We start from the raw sequence: 12,904 nt of genomic DNA, 5'->3' as shown, positions 1-12,904 counted from the left end.
AATCCCTCAATATCCGCAAGAGATAGCTTGGCACGTGAAAGGAGTTCTCTAGTGTGCCTAGCATATCTGTCCATCTTACGGAATTGAAGGCATTTCTGACATCAAGCGTTATGAAGAGCACTATCCGTCGAGATCGGCGGCTGTGTGCCCCGGCTCGGTTGAACGCATCTACGACCTCCATAACCGCATCCACTGTAGATTTCCCTGTTCTAAACCCGAACTGCCTTGCGGATAAGTCCCCGGCAGCACGGATCGCTTCAGCGAGTCTACCCCTGATGAGCTTCTCGAGCACTTTTCCGGCCGTGTCAAGCATACACAGCGGTCGGTATGCAGACGGGAGCTCCGGGTCTCCTTTACCCTTACTGATCAACGCGAGTCTGGCCACTTTCCAGCGACAAGGAAAAATGCCCTCCTTCAAGCACGCGTTGAACGCTTCGAGCAGCAATTCTGGCCGTTGGCGGAACACCAGTTTGTAAACTTCCGCCGGGATGCCATCAGGACCTGGCGCCTTCCTGTTTTTCATAGTGAGAACCGCTTCTTCGAGTTCTCCCATTGTGAAAAGGGGGCAATCCACGACGCTTTCCGTGCTGTTTACATCAACCGGTACAGGGTGTCTGGGGAACAATGCCCGCACAATGCGGTCCATCTGGTCGGTGCTCAATATGTAGGGCTTCCGCAGAGCCCCGATTTTCCGAGTGGCAAGCTTATAGCCAAGTCCCCACGGGTCATCATTCACCTCATTAACAAGCTTTTGCCAGCCGCGAGCTTTGCTTTTATTTATAGCACTGCGGAGTCTCCTTTTTGCTGATCTATATTGTGCCTTTATGGCACATGCCTCCTCGTTGGCGTACAAACGTTGTGCCAAACGGCGGAGCTTATGACACTCCTTCCGTAGGTCGGCAATTTCCGCCGTCCACCAGTACATAGAAGGCTTGTCGCGCCTGGGGCCTCTCCGGGGCATGGAAGCCTCACACGCCGTCGTTATCAGGTTCATCATTGAATTTACGACGGTGTCAGCTGCGACACCACCACCCCCCGGAGTGCCCCCCAGCGCGGCCCGACCTGCTCCAAGAGCTTCGACGAACCTTCCGATGTTCACCTTCGCGACATTCCACACGCAGGGGGAACGTCGTGTTGGTGCTCGCCGGCAAGTAGCGTCAAACACTTCGAACGCAATGTACTGGTGATCACTTGCCGAGAAGTCTTCTAGGACTCGCCACCCGTCCACCGATGATGCCATAGATTCCGACGCAAAAGTGATGTCGGGAATGCTTCCTTCACAACCTGGGCGCCGAAACGTTGGCGTGGATCCGGTGTTTAAAATTACGAGCCCGGTTCTCGCCGCCATTTCCAGAATCCGTTTCCCTCTGGAGTCTGATTGAGGCATGCCCCATTCAAGAGCCCTGGCATTAAAATCACCGCCAACCAGGATTCGTCCCTCCGTGCTCGAAACGGCGTCCTCCAGAGCATCAAGCCGGCGCCGAAAGTCCGGAATCGACTCATTCGGCATCAGGTAAACGCTAAAAAGCGTTATCCCTAAACACCGGATCCAGACAAATCCGTCCCCCCGGCCTTCGGCAAGAACACGAAGTCGAACGCCGTCCCGAACCCAGATGGCAGCGGTGCCCGATAAGTCGAGATACCATGAGGACGGGTCCTTGTTTCGATATTGCTCGCTAATCAGCACTAGATCAGCATTTACTTCCGCAGCGAACTGTGCTAGCAACTGGTGAGCGGTTGCACTCCGGTGCATGTTAATTTGCAAAATGCGGATCATGGCGTTCGCACCCTAGCCCTCTCCAATTCCGCCCTGAAGATTGGACACCGTCCCGAGCCCGCAGTGTGTGCGACGCTTTCGCCAAACGCGCCACGATCCCTGCAGAGAACACAACTCTCGCTTTCCTTGCAAGTCTTCGCTTGATGACCCGCTTGGCCGCATCTCCGGCATGCTGTCCTCCTGTCCGGACCCTTGCAAGCTGCTGACGTGTGTCCATAGTCCAGACACCTGTAGCACTTGGTGGGGACTATCCGCATTCGTACCCTGCATACTACCCATCCGATTTTGATTCTCCCGCTGTTAAGGAGTTTCCTCGCATATTGCTCGGGGACATCCACCACGGCAAGTTTTTGGCCTCGAGCATTTACAGAGGTAATACCTACCCGGGCATTGGTTACCTCTGGACACTCACGCTTTAGCGCCTCCTCTACTTCGATCTTTTCTGTGAGGCAGTCAAGATCCCGTATTTCTAGAGATCACATGGGTTCTAGGCTGGAAACAAGAGCCTTCTCCCCCAATAGCCCTTTGACCGCTTTGCAGAACGTGCTTTTGCTGGTCGTCTTTGGGCCCAGTTCGACGAGAACTCCACCACTCCTCGTTTTCCGTATCGAAGACACCTCTGCTCCGTTCTCCTCGGGTTTCATCCTGTAGCGGATTTCACTAAGACTTCCGCAAATGTCTTGCCTTCAGTCGGCTTAATGAGCAGAGCCGACGGTCTAGTCCTTCTTCGTTTCCTCGTTTGTCGGTTGGCAGCCTCCTTGTTTTTGGACAGACGTGTCTCTGGCGACGGAGTCCGTTGTTTCTTTTTATCCTTTTTCGCCTTCTTTTTTTGCGCCTTGGAGACTACTTCGACAAAGTCTCCTTCAGGCACGTCGTCCTCTTTCCGCTTTTTCCCCTGTTCACTTTGCAGAGGGCTATCTGCAGTCCGTTTGACGCAAGCAGCATTCTCAGCGGGGAGTGCGACTGTATCTGGTTGAAACGAAATGAACAAGACTCACGTAAATTATTTGAATAATAAATATAATAATAATAAGAGCAGAAGAGTTAAACCACACGTAACAAAGCCAAATAAGCACACTGGCAATGCAAACAGCGAACATTTCCATAACAACTCCAACCCCTCACCGAAACAAATTATCTTAAAATCCGGAGGAAATTACAATAATGGATATAATATATCAATTAAATGCCCCCATATGAAGTGCAAAATTATAATGTAGATTTCCGTAAAATTATGAAAATTTTACAAAAACGAAAGAAAAGAATTTAGAACAAGTCGGGAGACCGGAAGCTGGACGCTTCAGGTACGAAAGGTTTTGTGTATTTCTTAGTACGTAGCACGTAATATATCCATATATTATGTGAGAGTATCCACTTTCGGGTGATATTGACATTCATAGTCTTCAATTTTCAAAGAAGCAACAAATTTGAGGTATTATAACTTTGTTAGTAATAGTGCGATTTCCACCAGGATGAACTTAAGGGGGTTTCTATCCAATTACAAAAAATTGTAGCAATATACTATTATTAACTTTATTTAAACAGATATCGGCATGGAAGGTATTTCGGAGCCCAGGCACCATATAGTGGCAGCCTCCTGATTTTTTTCAGATTTTTCGGTTTGGTAGTTTCTGAGAATGATCCCCTTAAAGAATTGATCACTTTCAACCCCCCGCGCTCCCCACCCTTCCAACGAATGTCAAAACTAAGATCGGCTTTGAAAAGTACTAATCGAGACCTTTAATTTGATACCCCACATGACTATATTTGATGAAAAAAAATTTTACACCCCCCTTTTGCATGTATGGGGACCTCCCCTTAAATTCGACGTAAAAGGATGTAATTCACTGTATGCGTGAGCGTTCACAGTTCCCAGCTTTCCACCAAATTTGGTGTCAATCGCTGCAACCGTCTCCGAGAAAAATGCGTGTGACGGACAGACAGACAGACAGACAGACAGACAGTAAACCGATTTTAATAAGGTTTTGTGTTTACACAAAACCTTAAAAATGAAATGCGAAACGAGAAAAGTGTGATGAAAATGGAGAGTTTTATAAAAAACTATAAACAAAACGAAATATCAATATAACAAAGAAATCTAAACTGGAAAAGAACTAATGTTAGTTAAAAATTTCGTTAATCAGAATTATTCCGAATTGATGGAAAATAGAATCTGTAGAAGGAGCACCGAAAGAAAGTCAAACCTGTTGCTGCCTACGTCCATCCCCATGTGATCTAGAAATTTAACCGCGTTTGTGGGTCCTCTCGCGTAACTCTTCTTCAATCAGTCACAACAAATTAAACAAAATCAATTCCCTTGAACAGGCGCTTATTAGCACACACTAATCGACGGCCACCCTCTGTTGCTTCCATATTCACTTTCACTCCTATGTAAGAATATTTAGGAATATTTAGGTACATGATGGTTCCATTTATACATTGGATATTCGATCTGGTGCTGACATTATATCTCTTAAGGAGTAATAATTTGAACAAAAGAGACAATTTTGAGCTTTGCTATTAATATTTCAAGGAAACTTTCCAGTATGATGTCTCGTATGAAGACCTATATTGCTGCAATTTTACGGACCTCCGCCCCTTGCAAAATTCAATAATATACTATGATTAACTTTATTTGAGCATATTTCGTAACGCAGGGTATTTTGTGGCCTAGATGCTATGTGCATCGAACGTCTAAATTTTCTTCAGATTTGTTGGTTAGACAGTTTCTGAGAACGGGCCCGTGACTCGTTTCGAAAGCCGCCATTCGCCCCCCCCCTTTTTTCAACCAATGTCAAAGCTAGCATCTGCTTTGAGAAGTCCAAATCGAGACCTTTCATTTGATACACATGATTTTATTTGGTGAAAAAAAGTGTGCACCCCTTTTTTGATTCCTGTTGGTAAGTATAACCTTTTCTGAGAAAGGTGCGTGCGACAGGCAGACAGCGAACCGATTTAATATATAATTGTCAAAAATAAAAGCTTAAAAATTAATCCATATCGGCACTAAAATTGCATCCTATTTTCCCCAAAGTTTAATGGTTGGCATTGTACTCTCTTTTATTTTTCATCAATAAAACTCAGTTGATAAACAAAATTCATTTCGATGTTGATCATTTTTATCGTTGCGGAAGTAAAACTACAAGCCGAGCTGAAATAAATAGTGAAAATCGCAAAAATTTCATAACTCGAAAAACCGTTTTTTTCGAAATTTGAATGCAATGCCAAGGACTGAAGATAAAGTAATTATCCGTTTTCATTTTAGTAATAGTATTCTCATTTGAATACGCGGTAGCTAATAGGAAAATAATTTCCTGAAAGAGGAAACTTAAAAAGTTTATTTTTTAGCCAATAACATGAATACATATAATAATAACAATAAATCCTTAGCTAGCTTATAGTGAACAAACTTTCTATCAACTCCCTTACAGCAAAGTGTTAATTTCTATTAAATAAAACTTTGACTCCACCACCTATGTACAAAAAAACTATGATGAAGGTAATGAAAAAAGCTTCATTACAATCGCATAAATAGATCACAGCTCGATTGGCGTTCAGAAAGATCACAATAAACATTTTTAACTAGCTTTTTCACTTTAGGAAAATTACTGTTGTTAGTCTCTAACAATTTTAAACATTTAGATCTCTATAGAATTTAGCTAGCTATAAATGTCCAAAAATAATGAACCTCTCTCAACAATAAATGATAAAAAGCTAAATATAAAAAGGAATCGAAATTGGTGCAGTTAAAATTAAAAATTAGTTTCTTTTCGTAATGATTTCCTGTCGCTGAAGTAATAACCGTTGCCAATTAAATTCATAAAAGATAGACAAGAATACTTCACAAAAAGTTCACTTCGCTAAATTAGATAATATTCAGACTTCCGAATAATTACTCACTAACGGCTCTTTGGAGCTCCACGTTCTACCTTTATTATGTCTAGATTACAACTGCAATATATTGCCATATGTTTGCGGTTTTATATCCTTTTCCGATACAATTGTAGAACATTCTCTTCTCATAACGTAAATGTAAGACGACACATTTAAATAGAATAATGGTCAAAAATCTATGAAGGGGGTGGGTTGGTGGTGGTGGTGGTTCCGCTCCAGACTCTTTTACTTGATCAAAATAAGAAGCTGATAACCCGAATAGGGAGTAGGGATCTGTGGGAAAGGTTTGGGGAAAAAGTAAATTAATGACGATTTTATCGTATCGATGTTTATTCTCTCTCCCCTCCTTATTACTACTTTACAAGGTATTTATACATTCAATTTCAATTCTAAAACAAGTCGGGAAACCAGAAGCTGGACGCTTCAGGTACGAAAGGTTTTGTATATTTCTTAGTACGTAGCACGTAATATATGCACATATTATGTGAGAAGATCCGCTTTCGGATAATATTGACATTCATAGTCTTGAATTTGCAAAGTAATTGTAATTTAACGTATTATAACTTTGTTAGTAATCGTGAGATTTCCAGTTTCTCAGAATGGCCCCCTTACAGGAGTGATCACTTTCAACCACCCGCACTTCCCACCTTTCTAACAAATGTCAAAACTAGGACCAGCTTTGAAAAGTACTAATCGAGACCATTAATTTGATACCCCACATGACTATATTTGATGAAAAAAACATTTACACCCCCCTTTTGCAAGTATGGGGACCCCCCCCCCTCAAATTCGTCGTAAAAGGATGTAACTCACTCTATGCGTGAGCGTTCACAGTTGCCAGCTTTCTACCAAATTTGGTGTCAATCGTTGTAACCATCTCCGAGAAAAATGTGTGTGACGGACAGACAGACAGACAGTAAACTGATTTTAATATGATTTTGTGTTTACACAAAACTTTAAAAACTAGTACATGGGAATCGAATTGTGCATATTTTACAAATTAGTGCATGGAAATTAAAAAGTGCATATTTCGAATATTGCAAACTAGATCAATAAACTTTTTACTCGAGTCCATACATATTTTTTCATATCAATTGGTATGTTTCACTAATTGTTAATGTGATTTCGGATGTATCACATTTTTTCTCGTATATTTACCGGCTAGTAGCACACTTTGCCTATGGTCAGTCATGAGAAAGTTTTTTCAGGCATGAACTAAAATATGTACTTTATTCGATTCTATTTATAATTATCAATATGATTCTATGTGACTAATGATATTGCTGGTTAAATGCATTAATAGTTTTTTAATTACATGAAGGTATCCTAATTAAACTAAAGCTAATCCTATTTGCTATATCTTATCAGTGTCGGTTGTTAAGACAATTCTTAACAGGCTGCAGGGGGAGCTTTTATTCTAGTACATTCGTCTGAAGTCCTGGCCAAATTTCGTAACTGATGATATAATGCCATCTCTCCGTCTGATTGATTGGAATTCCCAGGCGCTGATCTTGGCGGTTGATCTAAATGGATTCGACAACAGGTGAGGATACGATTTCGACAAGTAATTGCCAGCAGAGCCAGTAGGATGAACGTTGTACTGAGCGCCAAATTTGTTGTCATGCTAGCCCAATGGTGATGATGATGTTCTTCTGTAGATGTCGGAGATCCAACCTCAATGATAACTGAATTAAATAACTGGTCGTACATCTTGGAGATCAGAGTAGAGCGTAACCGGGTAACATTCGTCTGGCTTATTGTCAAGTGCACAGGGTGAATTATTCTGGTGAAGGCTTCCACTACCTTCCTTGTTTCCGACACTGTTGATCGGAATACCATGCCGTTCGCGTATATAGTACAGCCGTCGTTAGTATGCACAGGGGGCAGAACATAGCTATTCTCACCGATAACCAAGCAGAAATCAAGGCAAGCAGCAAGCAGCAATCCAACCAGGTGAACTCTAAACTGGTATGGGAATGCCTTGAGAGACTGAATACACTCGGCTCGTCCAACAAGGTCTGCATACTTTGGGTTCCAGGCCATGCTGGGTTGTAAGGCAACGAGGCAGCGGATGAACTAGCCAAGAAGGGAGCAAGGATGCCTTTACACGGGCCAGAACCCTTCTGTGGAATCGGAAACGGTTTCATGGCTATGAATCTAAGAAATGAAGAGAAACGGTTGAGGGAACTATATTGAGCGGGCCTACCAGGGATGGAGCAGTCCAGGGTGCTTATTGGGGGATACGAACCCATGCGTACAAAGGATTGCTTAAACTTCACCAAAAAGAACCTCCGAATCATAGTGGGAATTCTCACTGGTCATTGTCGGCTGAAATATCACCTAGGGAAGCTAGGGATATCTAAGGACACTGCCTGCAGGTTTTGTGAGGAGGAGGACGAAACCTTTATACACGTCCTGGGACAGTGTCCGGCACTCGTGCAAAGTAGGTCGAGACATCTTAATACCAGATGCAAAGCTGAAACATCTGGAAGTGGGGAACATACTAAAGTTCCTAACGGTTACAGGCCTGCTTGAGATACTATGATCAATAGGTACACTATAACCAGTAAAAGGCGCACAATAGTTCTTCAAGGACGCGGTGCGAATTTCCCTTAACAGAATAATAATAATAGTATGCACTATCCCCACGTCATTTAAAGTCACCTCGTGCCTCTGTCCGTTTCAACTTATGGAACATATTGTAGAGTCGCTGGTTACATACAACCAGCTGTTCGCCGCCATTGGCTCCTTCCAGATCGTGCCGTTGTTCATGACCTCCTGCAAGTAACAGTTTGGTTTATTTGAGCGTTCGTAAATTGCATCCAGCGCATAGTTTACTTACTTTTGATGCACATAAGAAGATGTTACCCTGCCGAAGACATGATGCAAGCGAGGACTCATGAAGTTCGAAGTAGTTGCCTTGATTGAAGTCGACTGCGAGCGTGCTAACCTCGAATTGAGGCACCAGATACCGGCCCCTCCTATGGCGTGAGGGACGGCTGTTACATGTAGCAGGTCGTATTCGTGTTTACTGATTATAGAAAAACACCCGAACACTCGACTTGGGTCTTCGTCCTTTTGTAGTGACATTCGTTCTTGTGGAATTCTCTGGGTTTCATACAACGGACTATCCCGAAACGTAAAATAGTTTTCGTTCATGCAGAGTCTGGCAAGGTTTGCATAGATATAAACTTATCCATTCCGGGTCGATTCAAACTGGCTCAATCATCTTTCGAGTTCGAAAATTGACTCTTTCGCTGGCGTGTTGGGAAACAATGCCCTCAAATCGAATGGCATCATCACCTCGTCTTTACCCATCTACTCAATGTGTTGCAATTCCTGTATTAGATGATAGGATTTACCAACTGAATACTTACCTAAACTACTACCTGAGGAAGCTGGCTTATATACTAATACTGTTTACAAATTTTGTGAGGAAGTTGTGAACCTCGACACATATTCTAGGGCAGTATCCGGCACTTATGCAAAGTAGGTGAAGGTAATTGAGAGGATGCCTCACACCAGATGGCAGACTGAAATACCCGGAAGTAGCGAACTTATTAAAATTCCTGTCGGTTATAAGTTCGACATATCGTAGTTAATAGTGTACTGTAACCATTAAAAGCGCATAATAGCTCTTCTAGGGCGCAGTACAATTTCCCTAGATAATACAGTTACTTTGGTTTGCCGGCCGTGATGCAATAGGCGAATGCTCCAAAGGCCTAATCTGGGCGATCAGACCCGAGTCTGCATGGGGACTCATCTGAAGTGGTAGTTGGCCACGAAACCTTACCAGGGTATACTGGTACCATGGGAACCGGGATAGCCCCTGGGCTCTCATACTTCTGGTGAACTCCCGTTGTATGTGAGTACAGTTCGGTTACTTGCGGTAGGCCCCCTAGTGGGAGTTTCATGGGGGCTGTGGTTATGCTCAAGCAAGAAGAGACCTTAGGGCCTCGGCGTGGTGTTGCGTTTCAACACGGGTGCCGTACTCCTTAGTTCGGTAGAGATTTAAGTATGTCTTGCATCCACCAGTATGAATGCTAAGCCATGCACTTGGTATAGACTGGTACCGTTGTTGCTTGTCTCAGCTGTGATTGTGGTCACAAAATCAATCCGTGTCTTAAGAAGACCGTGGGATTAGGTCGCAAGACAGGTGCTCACGTAAAACCCTCAAGGACTTAACATCCGAAATGAGGATATCCGCGATCGATATGGAGTTGCAGCGAACGTGGAGAAACTGCGTGAGATGAGCCTTCGATGGTATGGTCACTTAATCCACGCTAAAGAGAATTCACTTGCAAATATTGGTCTGAACATCTAAGTCAATGGTAAGCGACCAAAAGGCCGGCCGAAACAACGGTGGCTTGATACGCTGGATGGGGACTTAAAAGCCTCAAGATTAAATCCAAGTCAGGCATTTGATAAAATAAAATGACGAAATCGACGACCCTGCTTGTGAACGGGACAAAGGCTGAAGAAAAAGAAGAAGATGTGGAGGAGCGACGAGTGCATGACAGTTCCGTGTCACATAGTTAAAAATTCTACTGGCCTCTATTTTTTAGAAAGCAATTTAAATAAATTATTTGATGGAAAGCACTGTATTGATAATAGTCGACTTCACATGCTTCACACTTGGAGTTTAATATTATTAGCAGATGTGAAGAACTTAACCTACAACAGATACAAAGAAGGGCTGGGGAGAACTAGATTCTTCAGGAATGGAATTTTAATATTTCGCCCGAATAGCAATTATTCTTTTTAATTATGACGTCAGCATCTTATTTGCATGACTTTGCAAGCAGTAATTTAGGCGAAATTGATAAGTTTGAACTGCTATAACTTTGGCGTTAATGGCCAGATTTCCATGAAATTTGGCACGTGGTGTATACGTGTATTGTCCTATATACTGGTGCAAAATTTGGAAGTCCTAGGATAGGGGGGTTTTCCAGTCAATTGCTAAAAGTTGATAATATACTATTAGTAAGTTTAGTTGAGCAAATATCAGAATGGGACACATTTCGAGGCCTAGATTTCATCTGAGCGATTTTTTTTTGGATTTTTGGGTTGAGCAGTTTCCGAAAATGAGTCCTGACTCACTTTAAGTGTACATTTTGGCTCCTTACTTACCCACTTTGCATTTCACCTCAAAACTAATATCAGACTCGGAAAGTACTAACCGAGACCTTTCATTTGATACCCAACATGACTATATTCGATAAAAAAAATTGTACATCCCCCCTTTACATGTATGGAGAGCCCCCTTTAAACTGCACATAAATTTATCTTACTCACTGTATGCATGGGATTTCATAGTTGCCATAGGGCTACTAAATTTCGTTCGGATCGGTTCAGCCGTTTTGGTGAAAAGTGCGTGTGGCAGACTGACAGAGGGACAGTGAATCGATTTTAATAAGGTTTTGTTTTACAAAAAACCTTAAAAAGCGTTGGGAATTAGTTTGTTCAACAGATATGGCGATTGGGTAGGTGAAACTATTCTTCTGTCGTGAAAAAACAGATAGTTATTTTCTAACGCGGGGAATCTATTATAGAGTTTATGAAGTATATGTCCCACAGTCTTGACTGTATCATTTTCTATTGGACGAAAATCAATATTTTAGACTTTCTTACATTCTCCATTCCGTCTAGTTTGGAAGGCATAAAGATATTAATGGACAGTAGCAAGTTACAAAATAGTCTCCATTCCTTTTGATTAAAGTGAAAATTGTGATTTGAGAACTTCATAGTCATCTTCTCGTACTTTCAATAATTTAGTTCATCATTCCAGCTTTATCTGTAAAAGGCCATTTACGTGATAGATTTTAAATATCTTTATTTCATATAAGCTGTAAGTTCCAATTTTAACAGTAGACAAATTATACTAAGCATACAAATATTCAACTCCGTTCCCTTCTGCCGATTTTCCCCCCTGATACCAAAAACACTAATGATTATTTCTTATAAAATGTTCTCAAAAGGGCAAAAAATTGATAAGATGTGCTCATAATCTAGAATTGATAGAAAAAATTGTTAATTTTTGGTAATTATGAAAATCAAATAATTTTGTCAACCTTCTGGAAACTTTGCAGTGAAACAATTGAAAAACTTGAGGCATTTAAAACGGCTGCTTTCTGCGCCCTCATAAGCAAGAATAATAAGTTTCGCTTATATTTCGCATCGGCTGAAAACCATTGTTGATTGTAGGCTGCGTGACTTACATTAACACTCTACAAAGATTGCTGGATAAGATTCAACCCTACATACAAATATTAAATAAATCGAACACTCACCGCTTCAATGAAAATGGTTCCATGGTAGCAAATCAGGAAAATGTTAACGAGTTCATAGGTGAGAAATGCAAAATATTTGACTAGGTCCCCGAGGCTAGCTCCAGCAGTGACTTGAAATCCTGTTAAACATATTGTGATGGTGGAGGAAACAAAGTTGAATAAAATTGATACGCTGAATATCCTGTTGATATCATCTGAAATTCTATAAAGTTTAGAACAATTAAGTGGAAAACAGATATCAATAAAATGTCCCCTCCATGACTTGCTTAAACCTATTGACTATTTTCTCGTAAACTTTATGTTAGTTAATCCATCGTTAGTCTATCAAAATATATTTTTCATATGTTGAATATTTTGTCGACCCATATACATATGTGTGTCTTCAGAGAGATAAATATAGATTTGCAGGACTTACAAGGACAGGCAATTTAAAATGCCATAACATTACACAGTGGTGAATACATAATTATTAACGATCTATTATAATATGATGTCGTGATATCTCCATAAAACCAGTGGAAGTTACAGAAACGATTTACCTGTCAATCATTAAGGAATGAACTATATATGTACGTATGTATATTGGAATCCCACAATGGAAACAATTCATTACTGTACAAAATAACGTATTTGATTGAATATGTGGTTGTGGTTTGCAGATATTATGGAATCGCCATCACTTGCATGCCTCCATACACCAAACAGTAATTTATCGAAATTAAATGCTATTAATATTTGAAGGTCAGCATTGGCACATACAGGAAAACCACAAAACCTTGAATTACAAAAAATAGTTATCGTTCCGATGCTTGTAGTTCTTCTAAATAAAAATAAAACTAGGTAGCTTGCTCCTACTTTACTAATATATTGTAGTAGGAGCAAGCTACCTAGTTTTATTTTTACTTGAATTACAAATATTCGATTACTGGGGTGGAAGGGAACC

The 12,904-nt window shown here is 41.4% G+C and overlaps 3 protein-coding genes across 7 annotated transcripts in view; all 3 read right to left on the bottom strand.

Annotated features, from left to right (window-relative positions):
- The window catches only part of LOC119646239 (odorant receptor 85b-like), an 18,270-nt gene extending 12,550 nt beyond the window's left edge, over window positions 1-5,720 (bottom strand). The window contains exon 1 of one of the 3 annotated variants that reach the window (XM_038046631.1): window positions 5,678-5,720. The gene's annotated coding sequence lies outside the window, so the exon portion shown is untranslated. The remainder of the gene's footprint in view (window positions 1-5,677) is intronic. The other 2 variants (XM_038046632.1, XM_038046633.1) reach the window with 2 other exon arrangements.
- A 2,603-nt stretch (window positions 5,721-8,323) lies between these two features.
- Window positions 8,324-8,830, bottom strand: LOC119650664. Its single transcript, XM_038053652.1, has 3 exons — window positions 8,721-8,830; window positions 8,514-8,652; window positions 8,324-8,449 (listed from the first exon to the last, which is right to left on the bottom strand). The coding sequence occupies exons 1-3, from the start codon at window positions 8,828-8,830 to the stop codon at window positions 8,354-8,356; spliced, it is 345 nt and encodes a 114-aa protein (XP_037909580.1). The 3' UTR covers window positions 8,324-8,353.
- A 2,668-nt stretch (window positions 8,831-11,498) lies between these two features.
- Window positions 11,499-12,904, bottom strand: part of LOC119646237 (putative odorant receptor 92a) — a 93,115-nt gene continuing 91,709 nt past the window's right edge. For 2 of the 3 annotated variants that reach the window (XM_038046628.1, XM_038046629.1), the window contains exons 2-4: window positions 11,962-12,163; window positions 11,743-11,898; window positions 11,501-11,679 (exon numbers count right to left, since the gene is read on the bottom strand). In XM_038046628.1, coding sequence (XP_037902556.1) covers window positions 11,623-11,679; window positions 11,743-11,898; window positions 11,962-12,163 — 415 coding nt within the window. In that variant the 3' untranslated portion in view covers window positions 11,501-11,622. Of the gene's footprint in view, window positions 11,680-11,742; window positions 11,899-11,961; window positions 12,164-12,904 lie in introns of all 3 variants that reach the window. The other variant, XM_038046627.1, reaches the window with a different exon arrangement.

Source organism: Hermetia illucens, chromosome 1 (genome assembly GCF_905115235.1).
Source record: "Hermetia illucens chromosome 1, iHerIll2.2.curated.20191125, whole genome shotgun sequence".
Taxonomy (NCBI): Eukaryota; Metazoa; Arthropoda; class Insecta; order Diptera; family Stratiomyidae; genus Hermetia; species Hermetia illucens.
This window is presented reverse-complemented; position numbering and strand designations above follow the sequence as displayed.